This window comes from Dermacentor albipictus, chromosome 1 (assembly GCF_038994185.2).
Source record: "Dermacentor albipictus isolate Rhodes 1998 colony chromosome 1, USDA_Dalb.pri_finalv2, whole genome shotgun sequence".
Lineage (NCBI taxonomy): Eukaryota > Metazoa > Arthropoda > Arachnida > Ixodida > Ixodidae > Dermacentor > Dermacentor albipictus.
In genome coordinates, this window is record NC_091821.1 from 264071 (window position 1) to 283139 (window position 19069).

General features: G+C 46.9%; 1 protein-coding gene across 3 annotated transcripts in view; it reads right to left on the minus strand.

Moving 5' to 3' along the window:
• LOC139060019 (serine/threonine-protein phosphatase 2A activator-like) overlaps positions 1 to 19069 on the minus strand; it is a 361591-nt gene that overhangs the window by 11895 nt on the left and 330627 nt on the right. For 2 of the 3 annotated variants that reach the window (XM_070538705.1, XM_070538699.1), the window contains one exon: positions 11078 to 11185. The exons of the other annotated variant lie outside the window; for it this stretch is intronic. In XM_070538705.1, the coding sequence (XP_070394806.1) occupies positions 11078 to 11185 (108 nt within the window). The remainder of the gene's footprint in view (positions 1 to 11077; positions 11186 to 19069) is intronic. 3 annotated transcript variants of the gene reach the window in all.

Below are 19069 nucleotides of genomic sequence, written 5' to 3' on the forward strand. Positions count from 1 at the left end.
GCTTATCCTTCGGTGTCAATGACACCGGAGTTTTTGTGTCGACCTCCATCGCTCTCTCTGAGGAGCTGGAGGACCGAGAGTTAGGCGCCGAGACACGTGGCTCGGGCCTTGGGGTTCGTTTCATTTTAGGGCCCTGCGGGGCTGGTCTCTGCAGGGCCGTCGAAGAGGGTGGAGCAGTACTGACTGCTTCCACCACAGGGGCGGGAGGAGTCACTGCGGCACCACTGCGTGTGGGCTCGGAGGACTCCGGAGGCCTCTGTGACGCTGCCCCCGCCTGCGTCACTTCGGCATAACTTCTTCGGTGAAGGTACGACAGTCTTTTTCTGGCTTCGAAGAACGATATTTTTTTCTTTAACAGTTAGTGCAATGACTTCTTTTCTTTTTTCCAGCAAGGGCAGGACCGCGAATAAGCTGGGTGATCTCCCTTGCAGTTAACACAATGTGGCGATGAAGTGCCATTCTCTGATTGGTGGTCGTTGGAGCTGCATTTAGCACAAGTTGTTTGTCATCGGCATGCATGTGAAGCATGTCCAAATCTTTGGCACTTAAAACACCGTCTGGGATTCGAGATATACGGTCTCACATTGACTTTGACATAACCTGCATCGAGTGAAGTAGGCATTACGCTTGTTCCGAAGGTGAGTATAACATGTTTGGTGGGGATTTCTTGATCGTTTCTTCGGATTACTATTCTTTGTACTTTGGTGACATTTTGTTCCGGGAAACCTTCCAGCAGTTCCTCGTCGCTTAAACCAATGAAGTCTTCTTCAGATATTACTCCCCTGCTTGTATTAAGTGTTCTGTGGGCTGAAACAGTCACTGTCGCTTCGCCAATACTGGTAAGTTCAGAGAGCTTATCTGCTTGATCTTTGTTATTCAGTTCTAGGAGGAGGTCCCCGCTAGACATTTTGGATGCTTTGAATGTTGGTCCGATTTTGTCTTTCAGACACTTCGCTACCAGGAAAGGAGAGAGTTTCCTTACCGGAATGTTGCTTTCACTATGCACTACATAGTACTTTGGAAATGTTGGGGCGTTGCTTTGAAAGGAAAATTGAAATGGTACTTCGGTGCGGCATCTCTTCAGACGCCGATCATAAACAACAGAGGCTTGCGCTACCATAGGAAAATGTGTATGTTCGGCAAAAGCGCCGACTGCCCACCACGGAGCCCAACGAGGGGACACGGCACAGCTTGTGTACAAGCCTGCACGATGCCAGCCGTACGCCACCACTACAACCCAGTATGGTGTACCCAAGGTAGGATATCCACACAAGGTTAACCCTTGCCGCCATGGAGAACGGAAGTAAATGAAAGAGCGAAGACAGGAAAGATGTAAAGTGAGAGATAAAGACGAAGGTTTGAGAAGAGAGAGACAGGAAAAGGCGACTACCGATTTCCCCCGGGTGGGTCAGTCCGGGGGTGCCGTCTACGTGAAGCAGAGGCCAAAGAGGCGTGTTGCCTCCGCCGGGGGGCCTTAAAGGTCCGAACACCCGGCATCGGCTCAACCCCCAGGATCCCCCTTTCCCCGGACACGGCTAAGCCGCACACGGCTACACGCGGGAGGGTCCAACCCTCGTGTGCTCGGGTCCGTGGTGTCGCAACACACCAAACGCCTGCTTGCGCAGAGCCCCTGCGGGGTGTTGGTAAGCAAGCGGAAAATGTTTCTTTCTCTCCGTTTCGGCTTCCCCACTCCAGGAGCACGTGGAGGACGGTAAGCCTCTCGCCGCATCTACCACAGATTGGGGGTTCACTTCCGGTAAGCAGATAATTATGGGTGCCAAATGTGTGTCCTATTCTGAGACGACAGAACAGGACATCTGTTCGCCGAGATTTTGTTGGGGAGGGCCAAGAACCTAACTGTGGCTTCATAACGTGCAGTTTTTTATTTATTTCTGCGTCCCACATGCGTTGCCAGTGGTTTCGCAGTTTCTTTCGTAAGAAAGGCCTCAGATCTGTGACAGGCACATCAGCAGCAGGGTTAAGAGCTTGCGATGTTTGACATGGCCATCGCGTCCGCGAGAACGTTACCTTCGATTCCCCTATGGCCAGGGACCCAGCATATTATGATGTTCTGGTTAGATGAGTACACTTTACACAATACGGAATACAGTTCATTGAATACGGGATTTTTATGTTTGTAGAGTGACATTAGGGCCTTCACGACGCTTAGAGAGTCTGTAAAGATCGCTGCTTTTGGAAGTTTTGATCTTCTTATATGCTTCACAGCAGGGAGTAATACGTAGGCCTCGGCCGTAAAGATGCTTGTTGCCAGATTCAGAGAAGGATGGCCCGACGGCTGCATAGGATACCCCGGCATTTGACTTCGAAGCGTCTGTGTAGAACTCTGCGCAGGAGTTTTGGTACTGCAGTTCTAGGAAATGCATTCTGATTTCGGCCTCAGGAGCGTGCTTTGTAACTTTTATAAAGGATATGTCACATTGTATCACCTGCCACTCCCAAGGAGGTAAGAGCTTGGTTAGGTGCATTAAGCGATGCTCGAGGAGTGGGACATGCATGTCATCGCTAAGCTCCTTCACACGCAGCGAGAAAGGCTGTCTTCTGGAGGGGCGATTGCTGAAAAGTGTAGCACACGTCATATCGGTAGCGGTATGAAAGCATGGATGTTCAGGATTGGAGCGTACTTCAAGGAAATATGTAAAGCTAATGTATGATCTCTGTAGGTGGAGAGAACATTCATTGGATTCGGCATATAAGCTTTGAATCGGGCTTATTCTGAAAGCGCCCGTGGCTTAGCGGATACCTAGATGGTGAACAGGGTCTAGCATCTTTAGCGCGCTCGGGGCGGCAGAGTTATATACCACAGCAGCATAATCTAATCGTGACCGGATGAGGCTCTTATAGAGATTCATTAGGCACTTCCTGTCACTACCCCACGTAGTCTGGGATAGAAGTTTCATTAGGCTCATTGTTTTCAGACATTTTTCTTTAAGATGTTTAATGTGTGGGACGAAAGTAAGTCTACTGTCGAGTATAACACCTAGAAATTTGTGCTCTTTGTTTACAGGTATCTGTTGTCCACACATTTCCAAGCAAGGATCCGGAACCAGGCCTCTCTTCCTTGTAAACAGCACACAAGAACTCTTTTGAGGATTGATTTTAAAACCATTTTTCTCTGCCGACCCTGACACCTTGTTCAAACCATGCTGCACCTGTCTCTCGCATACTGCGAGGTTACAGGATTTGAAACCTATTTGAATGTCGTCCACATAGACGGAATACAAAATGGCCGGTGGTAAGGAAGCACGAAGCGTTGTCATCTTAGCAATAAAAAGTGTGCAACTGAGCACGCCTCCCTTGGGTACACCAGTTTCTTGTGTAAAAGGACGTGACAGCACATTGCCGACTTTCACCCGGAAGGTACGATTGGACAAGTAGCTTTTTATTACGTTGAGCATATTAACATGAATGCCCATTTCCGATAAGTCTCGCAAGATCCCGTATCGCCACGTTGTGTCATACGCCTTTTCCATATCGAGAAATATCGAGAGGAAGAACTGTTTATATATAAATGCGTCCCGGATATTTCCTTCAATACGTACAAGATGGTCGGTTGTGGAGCGCCCTTCTCGGAAGCCACACTGATAGGGATCAAGCATTTTGTTCTGTTCAAGGAAATGGATGAGTCGCCGATTTATCATTTTTTCAAATACCTTACACATGCAACTTGTGAGGGCTATCGGGCGGTAGCTTGCCACTGAGGAAGGATTTTTGCCTTGTTTTGAAACAGGGACCACAATGGCTTCTTTCCATGCGGTCGGGAGGTACCCTGCGTCCCAGATAGTGTTGAAAAGTGTAAGTAGTGTAACTTGCGTGTTATTGTGTAAGTTTTTCAGCATTTCGTACATGATTCTATCAGATCCCGGAGCAGAGCTGTTGCATGCGCTCAAGGCAGCTCTCAACTCTGCAATACTAAAGGGGTAGTTGAACGGTTCATTCTGCCGACACTTTCTTATGAGTGGCTTGCATTTTTCTAATTGTTTATATTTTAGAAAAGGTTTGGAATAATTGGTGGAACTTGACACGCTCTGAAAGTGCTCCCCAAGTGAGTCTGCTTGTTCAAGCAGGGTATCACCTTGTGTGTTTACCAGGGGGAGTGAATAAGTTTGTCGTCCTTTTATCCTGTTAACCCTGTTCCAGACTTTCGCCTCCTCTGTATAAGAGTTGATGCCCGATAAAAACTTCTGCCAGCTTTCTCTTCTGGCTTGTCGGCGGGTTCGCCTGCCTTGTGATTTTACTTTTTTAAAGTTAATAAGATTCTCCGCAGTGGGGGAGGCGCGTAGCAACCCCCACGCTTTGTTCTGATTTTTACGTGCGATCCTACAATCGTCGTTCCACCAGGGGACACACCGTTTGCACGACAGGCCATTTACTTGTGATATACATTTAGATGCGGCATCTATTATGAAGGCTGTAAAATATTCGACAACAGCGTCAATTTTTAGCGAGGACATGTTGTCCCATGAAATACTAGATAGAGTTCGGAATTTCTCCCAGTCGGCAATGTCAATTTTCCACCTAGGAGCCTGTGGTGGATATTCCTTTTCTTCAGGTGTTCTAAGCAGTATTACGAAGTGGTCGCTTCCGTAAGGATTGTTGTTAACTTGCCATTCGAGTTCAGACAGTATTGACGGGGAAACTAGGCTAAGATCAATTGAAGAAAAGGTTCTGTTTGCGAGACAGTAATAAGTGGGTACCGTCTTATTCAGCAGACACGCACCGGACGAAAAAAGGAATTGTTCAACGAGACGACCTCACGCATCGATACGAGAGTCTCCCCACAAGCTGCTGTATGCATTGAAATCACCCAGAACAACATAAGGTTCTGGAAATTGATCTATAAAGGATTGGAATTCATGTTTCGTTAATTTGTGATGTGGGGGGATGTAAAGAGAGCTAATAGTGATAAGTTTGTTTAGAAGAACAGCTCGAACCGCCACTGCTTCAAGAGGCGTTTGTAGCTGTAAAGGTTGACACGCAATGCTTTTATGGATGACAATCGCAACGCCGCCTGATGATGCGACAACATCGCGATCTTTGCGAAAAGTTATATACTGTCGGAGAAAGTTTGTGCGTTTTGATTTTAGGTGTGTTTCCTGTAAACACAGCACTTTTGGATTGTGTTGGTGGATGAGTTCTTGTACATCATCAAGGTTTCTCAGAAGACCTCTGACATTCAACTGTATGATTTGTGTATCCATATTTAAAGTGAATTGGTGCTGTGTTTACGGAAACGGAAGTGATGCCTTAGATTACAGAGCTCTTGCGAGGCCCTGTAACCGGGGTCCTGCCTTTTTTGGAGCGTTCGAGGGAGCCTCACCGCTCCTTAGGCGCTTGGAGCACCGTGGGGATAGGTGTTGTGTCCATTGCCTCTTGTGAGGCGCCGGACACGCGCTCTTGAGAGCGAGAAGTTTTTCGAGAGGGTCTCACCTCGGAAGGCGAGACCCCTGCGCCCACCAGCCCGGAGGTGGATGGGGCTCCCAGAGGGATTTGGCTGCGCTGGCTGTTGCCAGCGCTGGAAGGGACCTGGAAGGTTGAGGCAGCCTCGGCTGCGCCCACCTTCGGGGTCGATGGTCCCTTCTCCTCGGTTGACGGAGCAGCGCTAGCTGCAACTGCCGCGGGGGCAGATGGCGTGACTGCCGACTCCGTTTGTGGGTCGGATAGCCGCCGGAGGCCGTTGTGGCGTTGCCCCCTGACGCGCCACTTCGGCAAAGCTTTTCTTTGGCAGGTATGCTACCCGCCTTCGTGCCTCTTTGAACGATATTGTCACGTGGTGGTGACGTTGAATAACACAGTAGCAATACTGTGAACGACAAAACTAACTTTTATTGGGCGAACCTGTGCCCACAAAACAGGCTACACTTATAGCACAACGATAGCGGCGAACACGCTCGGCGATCGTCGAAAATCTGATCAGCAGGTCAAGCGCGTCGGCTTTTATACAGCAATCATCGAATGTTCCAGAATAAACGTTGGGACCCGCATGCCTTCTAAACTGTTCAACACCATTCGTGTCAAGCGAATGGTGTAGAACATTTGCCGCCTGATAAAGACAAGTACACGCGTCTTTTACTTTTATGGTTACAATTTCTTTTTTCTTCTTCCAGGAGGGGCACGACCGCGAGTACGCGGCGTGATCCCCATCACAGTTTACACAGTGAAGAGAGTTATTACAAGCTTCAGTGGCGGGTTCAAAGGCACTGCATTTTGCACATGTTTGGCGGCCCCGGCAGCTCTGCGAACTGTGGCCGAAACGCTGGTATTTGAAGCATCTTGGGGGATTTGGCCCATATGGTCTGACGCGGAGCTTGATATACCCGGCCTCTACAGACTCGGGCAGAATACTTGAACCGAATGTGAGTATCAGGTGCTTCGTTTGAATTTCTTTACCATCCCTTCTCATTTTAATTCTTCAGACATTGACAACATTCTGCTCACTGAAGCCCTCCAGGAGTTCAGCCTCTGTCAGCTGAAGCAGATCGTCATCCGAGACAACGCCGCGGGTGGTGTTCATAGTACGGTGTGGAGTTACTGTCAATGGAATATCCCCAAATGATACTAGACTGGGCACCTTTTCATATTGTTTCTGATCATGCAGTTCTAACAGGGAGGCGCGTAGCAACCCCCACGCTTTGTTCTGATTTTTACGTGCGATCCTACAATCGTCGTTCCACCAGGGGACACGCCGTTTGCACGACAGGCCATTTACTTGTGATATACATTTAGATGCGGCATCTATTATGAAGGCTGTAAAATATTCGACAACAGCGTCAATTTTTAGCGAGGACATGTTGTCCCAGGACCACTTGGACCACTTGGCAGCCTTGATACCTTGTAGCCTGGACCAAGGACATCAGTTAAGGACTTGGAAACTAGAAAAGGGGAAATGTTTCGTACTTGTTTATCGGATTTTTCTGAGGGGATCACATGGTAACGTGGGAAGTGTTTGGTCTTTGACGTCCAAGGAACTGGAAAACTTCATCGGTGCGCCATCTTTTGTGAGGGCGATCAGGAAGCGGAGGGAAAGAGGTTGCCATAAAGGGATTGAATTTTCGGCAATAACGCCAGCCACCCACCATGGAGTTCTACAAGGGGACGCTGCAGAGGCTGTAAGAACAGGTCCTGCAAACGCCAGCTGTACGTTATCACTATAACCAAATATGAGATAAGCTAGGTTGGTTATTCACACAAGGTTAACCCTTGCTGCCTGGAAAATTAGAAGTGAGCGGAAGCTAGGAGAAGACAGGAAAGATGGAAAGTGAGAGAAAGACGAAGGCTGGAGGGAGAGAGAGACAGGAAAAGGCAACTACCGATTTCCCCCGGGTGGGTCAGCCCGGGGGTGCCGTCTACGTGAAGCAGAGGCCAAAGAGGTGTGTTGCCTCCGCCGGGGGGCCTTAAAGGTCCGAACACCCGGCATCGGCTCAACCCCCAGGATCCCCCTTTCCCCGGACACGAGTAAGCCGCGCACGGCTACACGCGGGAGGGTCCAACCCTCGTGTGCTCGGGTACGTGGTGTCGCAACACACCAAACGCCTGCTGACGCAGACGCCCCTGCGGGGGCCAATTTGCGTCCTGGAGCCCCTCTTTCCTCACGAACTCAATTGACCGCGTCGCTACTCCCCACCTGGTCTCGTCTTGCCACCTTGTGCTTCTTTGTACTACACGCTGAGCTTCGAAAAGAAAGACGGAACGACGAGGAACTTAACTGCCCCGTGCCCTTTCCGCGTCCGTGCAGAACCTGCTCCTCGGTCCCCCTGTGACCGGTGGCTCGAACGTGTTTGATGCGTAAACATCGTCACCGACGACCACACCCTTCTTTTCCTCGCGCCCGTCACCGTTTTTGGCTTCGATACATTAGCCACCGCATAACGATCTTTAGTGTGCTTCTTTCTGCGCGCTTTCTCTTGGAATTCCCTTTTATGCCATCCTCCGGCGCCTCGTGCTGGCCGGTACACATTTCGTCGGCCCGGATCGCTCTCTTACCCGCACAGTCTGATTGATTTTCATTTAAATCAACACTCTCTCTGCCTCGACTGGCGGACAGCTCAACCGATTCTTGAACAATGCAGCAGGCTTAACTCGAGTTATGCAACTCGCACTCTTGCGAACTGCCCTCCACTGCATTGCCCAGCTCACGCTGTGCATCCGCACACCGCCTGTCCGTATCGATCGCTGTCTCACGCGCACAGTCCGAATGATTAATCACTGAATGATCCCTATCTAGGCTATCTAGACTGGCGGAGAGCTGCACCGATCCCTGAACAATTCAGTTGTATTCTCTTGAGCTACGCAGCTCGCAATCCTGAGAATTACCCTCAACTGCATCGTCCAGCTGGCACTTCACTTCGGCACGCAGATCTGACCTCACATGGGTGCTCGTGTCTGTCGGGTCAGCAGTACCCTTTTCTTCGCCAGCAACCTCGCTAACATTACAAGCGACGCACACGCGCGGTAACTGTGCCAATTTGTTCGCAGCTGGCCTAGCTGTCTCTAGTCATCTGTTGGCACAGCACCTCGTCGCTCTCCCTGCGGCCTTTAACGGCCTCTGTTGCCACTAAGGCATCGTTAGCAGCTAGCCTTTTCCCTTCACTTATGATTGTCCAGCCAATCTCACAGGTACTACTCTTCTCGTCGGCTTTTGGCGAAAATCCGCTAGACATTTTCTCATTCTTGTGCTCCGTACTGCCTACAGAATTTTCAGACAGGCGTTGCCTTTGTTCCTTTAACTGCTGAAAATATTGTATCTTTTTTCAATGCTGCTATCTTTTTCTCGTGCTTTTGCTTATGTTCGTGATACTCACGTTCACGTTCATTCTTGCGTTCGTGACGCTCACACCTAAGAGTAAGTTGTTGAAGCTCACGCTTCCGTTCATTCTCGCGTTCTTGACGCTTACGCTCACTCATACGTTCACGACACTCACGGACACGTTCACAACGCTCACGCTTCCGTGGTTCTTGTATCACCTCCCAAGCAAGCTCAATGCTTTCATCATTGCCACTATCTTGAATCGCCTTTATGATAGCTGGCGTTTTCATCTGTTCGTCCGCCTCAACTCCCAAATCATCGCACACCAACAACAAGTCTAACCTCGTCAACCTTCCAAGATCCATGGCAGCTGCCCCGACTGGTGGTTAGAACTGCTTTCCTTAATTTGTGCAAACACACAATGCAACAAATTATCGATTCCCAGAACCATCAAAATGAACACACAACATTTAAGTCTGGCGAATCAAAAGGAAAAAGACCACGCGCTCACTTACGGTTGCAGCACCCTGCCATCTGGTTCATTGGTCCGCTGTTCCCGGTTCCTCAAGACCGAAGGCTGGGTCGAAGGCTCGCTCTTCTTCGCTACTCCCAGTTCCTTAGGACCTCTTTCGACGAAGGCTCTCTTCGCTCTTCCCGGTTCCTCGCGACTCCTTTGGACGAAGGCTCTTTTTCGCTGTTCCGGGTTCCTCAGGATTTCTCTCGACGAAGGTTGATCCGTAGCGCTGCCACCAGTTGATGCATTTGGAGGCGATCCCACCGCTAGCAACCAGTTATTAGATTCGTCGGACAATCCCACCGCTGCCACCAGTTGTAGGAGTTGAGGGGGACTTCGGGATGAAAAACTTGGGAGGTTTATTTTCATTATTTACAGTGAGTCCATTAACAGTCGTAGAGTCATTACGGGCCGGCAGCAACTCGGACGCTGCGGCCCGTCGCAAGTTCGAGAGAGATGAATCAAGGGAATGCTCTGGAGCGCTCTAGCAATGCTCCCGGTCTCCGTCTTTTAAGCCCTTCGGTGTCTCGACGACACGTCACGTTTGGCCAATGCGACAGTCCGCTCAGGTGACGCCATTTTCGGCCAATCGGCGAGCCCACTCAGGTGTCGTCATTTTCGGCCAATGGTAGGCGCCCGTGCGATGGAGTCACACCCGGCGAAGAGAGTCGCTGCTTGGTCCACCTGCGGTCTTGCCTTGCTGACTTGCAATGCGCCGTCACAATGGGCAGACGGGGACGACGCTTGGGCCCCAATTGTCAGAGGGCTTTCTTCTCCCTGCGGTATTGCCTCGCTGGCTTGCGAATGCGCTCTTCAAAGGCGGACGGGGGCGACGCTGCCAGGCCTTCCCGGTACATCACAGCCGTCTTGCTTCGGGACTCACGTTACCTGGAACAGTGCCAGGCTCTCGCTTTACTTTCGGGAAGAGCCAAGCAGTGAATAGCTCCAGCGGCTGCAAACGAAGTGGGGTCCGCCAACTTGTTTGCACGTGTCGTGCCTCAGGAATATGGCATCCATGTTTCTGCGCTCCTTAAGTAGCTGTGGTGCGATTTGATGTGGTCTGGGGAACTCGAAGTATAGGCTCAGGAAACGGTCCCGTATCTAACAGCGCCAACCCCGCCGGAGGGAAACTGGGCACGTGGAGGCTCCAGTATACCGACTGTTGTGCAGAGCCACCTGAGCCCCGCGAGGCGGTCTGACCCAGCTGTCCAACCTGGCTGTCCGGCCCCGTTGGCAGACATCGGTCCTACGAGGTCTCCAACACGGCGACACGCGCTTCCGCCTGAACTGTAGGCCGATTACAATTAACAGATATATACATATATCTGCATGTCATCTATGAGGCATTTTGGGGAACTGTTGTGTGTGTGTGCCGTTTCTGTGTGTTATGTGCATCAAGTTTGATGTGTGTGTGCTTCTGCGTGCTGCTTCTGCCTCTTTCTGGAGTGATCCTGCACCCAATAACATCCGAATCAGACCCTGATGAGTAACACAAGTGCTACAGACGGTCACATCATCATTCACGGCAAATTTCAACACACTTGATGCTTTCAGTGGCGGAAACATACTACTGTACAAACTACAGTGGAGGTAATGGCACATAAAACTTGTCATGCTGATGTGTGGCATGGCTCTTCAAATTATTGGTTCCTTCTTTTATGTGAACTTGGGTTTGCTTTCCTGAAATTGGGGAGAGAATATTTCACGACCACAGAAGAAATACACCAAAGGATTACCGAGAGAGAAATCCTGAAACATGCAACAATTTCCGAAAGCAACAGAGCCCCATCTCTGGTTACCTCAGCCTTGTACATCTTCATGAGCCCTGTGTTGACCTTAGACCAGCTAGGAACTCCACTGATGTTCCACAATTGATTAGAGTGCTCATGGAATGGGCCAGTCTTCACCTGAAGTAGACAGGAATAAAAAAATGCAGTATGAAAGTACCATAAGAAGCCAACAAACAAGGACACCAAAAACAGTATAGAGGAATTTACGTGTACTTATTAATTGAATTAAGGAAATGATAAATTAAAGAAAATGAGAGTGGATGAAACAGCAACTGACCGCAGGTAGGGTACGAACCCGCGTCTTTGCATTACGCGCGCGATGCTTTTACTAATTTGTTTATTCATTTATTTATTTATTCAGGTACCTACAGCGCCCGCTGAGGGCATTTTTGTAGGGGGGATACAAGTGCAAAACATACATCGTCATGCAGATGACACTGTGTAAATAACAAACAACAAACAATAAAATAGAACGCATTCCAATACTGAGCAAAATGATAACAAGAGAATCATGAAGGCAAGAAAGACGTAGATATTGTCATATGAAGAAGCGTATACAAAGCATTCAAAAACGCACAGCAACACAGCACAAAAAAAATTAATTCAACAAAATTTAATTCAGCAAAACGCGTGACAGAGCATTTTCAAAAGATTGCGAGGCTAAGACCACTTGTGCCAATTTATTCCAGTCATGCACTGTTTTGGGAAAAAATGAGTTTTTAAAGACATTTATACAGCACTGCTATTCTTGAATCTTTAAAGAATGATCTAAACGGGAGGATATATAGCTGGGAGGTTTCATGTATGAATCTTTAGACAAACCTGTTGCGCCTATAAAAATACTGTAAAATAGCTTAAGCCTAATGTAGTACTTGCGTCTGTCTTGCAATAGAGGCCAGCGCAATTTTTTGCACATCTGAGTGCTGCTTTTGGTGAAATCATAGTTTGTGGACACAAACGTTGCTGCTCGCTTTTGAGTTCGTTCAAGTTCGCTGAAAAGCGTTTTTGTCTCAGGGCCCCAAGTCGCACAACCATATTCTAATATGGGATGCACGTTTGTCAAATAGAGTGTTTCCTTCAAATCAGCAGGAGCCTGCTTGAAATTGCGTTTTAGAAAGATTAACACACGGCTAGCTTTGGCAGCAATGTGGTTTACGTGGTCGTTCCAAGAAAGGTTGTTTGCGAAGATAACACTCAAGTACTTGTAATCCTTAACAAATTATAAGTTTATGTGGCCTGAAGAATACTGGGTAGGTAATGGATGCTTTTTATTTGTAAATTGCAGAACTTTACATTTTGAAAAATGTAATGTCATATTCCATGTTGTGCACCATGCCAAGACAGAGTCAAGGTCACTTTGCAGTTCATAAGAGTCGTTTATACATGTGACGTCACGGTAAATGCAACAATCGTCAGCATACAATCTGACCCGACTGGAAACCCGGTCAACTATATCATTGATAAATATTAAAAAAAGAAGAGGGCCCAGAACTGATCCCTGGGGAACACCCGATAAAACTGCAATATCAGATGAACTTGTGCCTTCAAGAATAACGCGTTGCTTTCTACCAACGAGGTACGCTTCGAGCCATTTCAGCAGGGTGGGTGGAACTTTGAGGGTAGACAGTTTCAGTAATAATAAATTATGTGCGACAGAATAAAAAGCTTTTTGAAAATCCAAAAATATGCGGTCAACCTGGTTACCATTGTTAATTGAAAAAGCGATATCGTGAGCAAACTCTATCAGTTGCGTGTCGCAAGAAAATGCCTTTCTGAAGCCGTGTTGCATTGGACAGAAAAAGTTGTTATCCTGGAGGTGCTTAAATAGATTAGTGTAAACGATGTGCTCTAGCGATTTGCATATGACACCTGTAAGGGAGATAGGCCTATAGTTTACAGTTCTTGTTTTGTCGCCACTTTTATATAGAGGAACTACGTTGGCGCTTTTCCAGTCATCGGGCAAAGTGCCAACATCCATTGATTTCTGAAATAGTGTTACTAAGAAGGGAGCAACAGAAACTGCACAGTTCATCAGGATGCAGTTCGGAATACGGTCAGGACCAGGTGCCGTGTTTACCTTGAGCTTCTCCAAAAGTAACACTATTCCATGTACTGAGAAATCTATGCTACTCATCTCCGTAAACTCATTCACAATATGCAAACCGTCGGTAGGGCATGTCGATAGAGAAAAAACTGACTGAAAATAACGATTAAACTGTTCAGCCTTGCCTTCCAGATCCGAGCTATACTTAAGGTCATCTATAATATCGGGAATGTTGTCTCTGACGCGCTGCTTACTTTTTACGCATTTCCATACTTGCTTTGGATTATTCTTTATTTTCCCACCAAGAGCACCCAGATACGCACGTTCGGCCCTGCGCATCTCCCGCGTTATAATCTTGTTCAGCTCTTTCAATTAACAATGCAAGGAAGGCTCCGGTGATTGACAGTACCTACGATATAAGCGGTGCCTTTTGTTTATCAAAGTTCGAATGGCAGCGTTCATCCAAAGCTTATCTGTTCGACACTTCGATGAAATGGTGCATGATGGAACATACGTCTGGATTAAGGCCAGGAGTTTCGTCTTCAGTAGGTGCCATGTGGAATGTATATCAAGTCTGGAACTGTGATGTTTAAATTCTGGGAGAAAGCCATCGAGTTCATGCGATAGCGAGACATAGTCTCCTCTGTCGTAATGAAATACCGTACGTGGTGGCGGCTTTCTGCGGTGCTCGGAAAAACAGGATAATCTTGCGATTAGCACTACATGGTCGCTTAAACCGGGAATTGTGGTGGTTGAAACGAGCGTGCGATCGTTGCAGAAAATCAAATCAAGTACATTTGCACTACTACAGCCTATTCTAGTTGGGCATTCCACAAACTGAAATAGGGAGTGAGTGTTAATCATTTCACGAAAAGCAGTATGAAGAAGCGACGTGGTCTTTATATTCGGCTTAAGGGAGACCCATTCTACATTAGGTAAATTAAAATCACCACCTAAAATAATGTAAGATGCATGCAGGGTTAGTAGGATGTTGCTCAATTCAAATAGGGGTTGCGGTGTTTCAGGGGCTGGAGATCTGTAAAATGAACCAATAGCCATTGAGGAACCGTTAGCCAGTATGACCTTACACCAGACCGTTTCACATGTCTTGCTTTGTGTTAAGAGGTATGCTGTTCAGTTCATTATCGACAATTGCAAAGACATCACCGCCATGCTTGTTACGGTACTTCCGGCATACGTTGTAATTAGGCGGAAATATCTCGCAGGTTCCTATTGTTTCATCCTGCCATGACTCGGTGCCAATGACCACATGTGGTTTGACCAATTCCAAGAGCGCAGCAAACTCTTCTTTTTTGTTCTTGAGACTGCGGCAGTTGACAGCAATAATTATAAAGTCGGATTTAGGGTCTGCTCTTTTCTGCGATGCAGGACTCCTTGATGGCTATTGGTTTATGCTTTTCACGGTATCAGTAGCGCTGTCGTACATGTAAACTTGTTTTGCCAACTTTAGTATGTTGACATTAAGTTTGAAGTCACCGCCACGTTCCCTGGCAAACTGTATCAGCTTTTTCCGCTCATGCCTTACTTTATTCGAGTAGTCTTCACTGATAGCGAAACCGGTACCTTTTAGTTTTGAGGCAGCTGCAAGTAAGCGTTGCTTGTCTTTGAAAGATAAGAATTTCACTAGAATCGGCCGTTTTTTTTCTTGTAATTGAGCCATAATTGATTTCTTGTGAGTAATTGAACCATAATTGAGCTATGACGGCACCATTTGCCCATCTTTCTGGGGTACTTATGTTTATCTACTAGAACTAAACCTGAGAGTGTTAGCCAGTGCCACACCTCATGGCCTTGACGGCGGATGTAGACAATCCTGAAGAAAAGCACAGCCTTGGGCAGTCTGGTACTGTCAGGGACCGACAGTTGTGCGACATGCACCAGCAGAGTCAGAAGCGCGATGGTGAGTCAGCGCGGGTGTGCAATAGATTTGTACCATCCACTATGCTCTCTCGCTGTGGTGCACCGCAAAGGCTGGGCCTCCAAGATCACACTGCCCCGATCTCGGAAGCCATGCCTAGCTGTGCCCAACCTGCGCCAGTGGCTCTCTCCAATTATCCATCCCCAACAGTCCCGGACTGCTTGGAGAATGTTGTCCTGCATTTGATTTTCTCTAGCAGCTTCGGAAGCCCTGCCAACCAGTCCGAGAGCTGCAAGAATCATTCGTTTTTCACGGATCAGACGGTCCGGACTGTGCAGACTCTTGATGCTGTCAGCAAATTTTTTCCTTTAACCAGTTCAAGCAGCAAGCAGAAGATGGCTGTCGGAAAAAGATGCGTGCGGCGTCTGCTGCCACACTGTAAAAGATGCCGTGCGCTTCTGCATACATTTAGTGTTCCGGACACCTAATGTAGACCGTTCAGCTATTAGGTCTGTTGCAATGGTGCCTTCTGTGCCATCATTAGAGCTTTGAATGAGCTGTGCGATTGCTGCTACTTTAGTTTCCGTTTTTTTAATTATGTAGCGCAATGCCTGCAAACGGGAAACAAACCAGAAAAGATCACTATGAAGAAGCAGACAAAGGGACCGGAAGGGTGTTAGACTAACAAGAGACTTCTTTTGGTAAAAGCGACTTATATCCCCCAAGACTAAATGGCGTATGTGTGACAGCACTGCAAATGACTTCAAGGTGGTAATGCTTACTAGACACTAGACACTTTACACAGAAAACAAAGCTCTTTACTAGCCGGGAACATTGGTGGCATGCTCACACACTTGTCCAGATCGAGTACATAGATATATAAAAGGCTTCATTAAAATGAAACATGATATAGTCAACTTCGTTAATTCCACCCTGACGGGACCAACGAATTGATTGAATTATGCAGCGGATTGAATTAAACAAGATGCATAAAAAATGACAAAACGTACTGTTGAATAATTTGGCAGTATCTGCCAGTGTCCAACATGTCCCTGAATCAAACAGGTGCCCTCTTTCTATGTGTCCAAAATATAACATTAGCGTAGAAATTACATTAAAGCTCCTAAACAAAGTACAAATCTAACGTGCGCCTGGTTTTTTAGCAAGAAAAATATATGCATTGCACAATGGCGACCAGTTTCCTAAAGTCGGGTCTGCCACACGGTTTTTAGTCAGCTTTGTGGAAGTACATTCTTATGTGGTAAAGCATACAAAGGCAGCAAAGGTGGTTTTGGTTTCGTATGCAATTGCACTGTGCAGGCAATTTTCAGCGCAATTTTCCTGGAAAAAAATGTGCACATTAGAATCGAGTAAATACCATAATCGGACATTGCGAGCGACGGTATAACACCTTCCTAGAGCAGGCCGAAAGTAAGCGTTTTCGGCGGCGGATGACGTGCGTTCAACACATTCTCAGTTCCCCCAAGCTCCGCCGACCGAAATTTGCGCAATCCACCCGCGTGTGCACCGGGGTGGACACCTACAAGGGGGACTGTTTCGCTAAATTCGATCTTTGCTGAACCCGCACGAGCGGACTGCACACACAAGCGACGTACATCCTACTCTCATAGACACAACTTATACAATTCTTGTTGGCAATGTCAATTTCCCTTATATAGAATGGGAAGGCTTACAACTAAAAAATAATTCGTTGTTTATTGCTAAAGCATATTGCAAAATGATAAAAACCCATTCCCTGTTCCAGGTTGCTGAATGTCCAAGGAGGCTTGGAACACAGTGAAAGCGTGCTGGACCTGTTCTTTTGTAACAATCGATAACTTGTGTCGAGCGTCAGCACGATTCCTTTAATAAGTGCCCGTGAAGTCATTATTGGAAAATTATCATATACACTCTTAGGCAAAGTTACAACCTTTGGCTTGCCCCTTCTGCCACACAACAATAATCGTTATCTGCCTTGATGCATTTCCTTTCTTTAACGCTGCGAGCCCGGAACTTTCCAGTAACGAACGGCACGCGCGTTATCAGAAGGGGCACTCCAAAGGGTGTAAACTGTTCTATGCTGATAATGTGCGTGCCGTTCGTTACTGGAAAGTACCGGGCTCGCAGCTTTAAAGAAAGGAAATGCATCAAGGCAGATAACGATTATTGTTGTGTGGCGGAAGGGGCAAGCCAAAGGGTGCAACTTTGCCTAAGAGTGTCGCACCATGCGCTGCCAAAGTCTACCACCAAGGAAGGTGGTGGAAGTACTTTTATGAAAAAGCTGATAATCTATCCCTATGTCACGAACTTTCTACAGAATTTAGATGCCACACATCAAACATTGATGTCAATTCTGCTTGGTGTCTGTCTAAAGCCAGACTGTTATCATTAGTTCAAACTCAAGTCCCATCGCGCATTATATTGTCCCAATGACATACTGACAAATTGTGGATGAATCGAAACCTTCAGACTGATTATTAACACAAGACACCAGTTACATCGCAGATATTGCGCATGTTCAAAAACCGACACCTATGTTAGGACGAGACTTAAAAAAATAAGCAAAGAAATGCAGAAAGCAGAAGCCACATCTGTGCACTCTGGGTGATAAAGTTAAATCTAATCCGAAAGATCTTCGGAAGTATGTTAAAAGCAAGAACAACAAAACAGCTGTCCCTGATATCACAGATTGCGTAAGCCAAGCACTTTATTCACTATTTCCAATCAGTACTTTCTAGCACTGCTGACGTTATAGATGATTTACAAGTTGTTACCGAGCTCAAAGAAATGATTGACATGGAAAAAAATTGGGAAGATGCTTAAACTTCGCCTTTAAGAGTGGAATGCGATAGCATTCAAAGACCCCCGATTGCTTCTCACACTTCCCAGCAACTGCAGCTTCTGTAACCTTAACATTTACCGGGAAATGCTGGTGCCAAGCGCTATGCACGAAGGCAAGGCTTCTGGTAGAAACAGCATGCGATGCGGAGGAGGCGAGCGCCATATAGAGGTGTTGCAAGGAAACAGGCGCGCCGCTCCATGGCCTGCGAGATTGGCACATGCACTTGCCGGTTGGCTTGCACAAATCTTAGAGGCCATGGCCGCCCTATGAATGGTAGAAATGCTGAAAAAGGGGTTTGAATTGTGAGTTTTGTGTAACAGAATTATGTTTTCTCGTATATTTAAATTACAATTCGACGCTCTGCTGTCTGTAGATGGTTTTAGATTGTACTTTACAATTTTTCTGACGCATGTTACTTTGAGGAATTCAATTAATTCAGTAACGACTTTGCACTACTCGGATGGCCTGCGTGGTTGTGGTTCGGAATGATTTTTCACCAGGCGACGTCCAACGCCGACATCAGATCTTTTGTGACACGGGGCCCTTGCACTATCGACTAATATGAGAACATGGTGGTGTTTCACGGCTCAAAAAGGTCAAAGGGACCCTTAAACGATTTTGTACAAACGTACTGAGTCGTTAGAGTAGGTCCTTTTGATCATTAATTGATGCATCTAAGTGATCCGCGTAAAGCGTGTAATTTATTATAAGGCTTTAAAAATGTACATCGCTGCCGATCGCAACACACTGCTCGGCTCAATCTTCAGCCGCCCCTACCCATACGACGTAAATCACCCAATTGACATCAGTATTCAATTTAATTCAACTCAGTTTATTTGGACATGCATAGATGGTACAGGATGTCCACGAGGCGCGACAAAAGGAGGCAACCATGCCTCCTGACAGGGCCTTCACCCCAGAATCACACATGACAGCAGGTCGGCATGACAAAATACTGCACTACATTGAGAGATGAAAGCAATCAGTGAAAATTCAGCAATACATGCTGTTTTACATATGACAAATTATCCTATGACTTGACATTATACACTGATTACATCATTCTAACTCACGGAAACAACGATGTAGAAAATCATTCAAACTGCACTTGCTCAAGACAAAAAGGTACAATTCTAAGCAAAAGAGGCCGAAGAAAGCATCATTTTCATTTTTTTTCTTAAGTTGAGAAAGGGTTTTGCAATCATTTGTGCAGTTGATCATTAAAGGATATGTGTT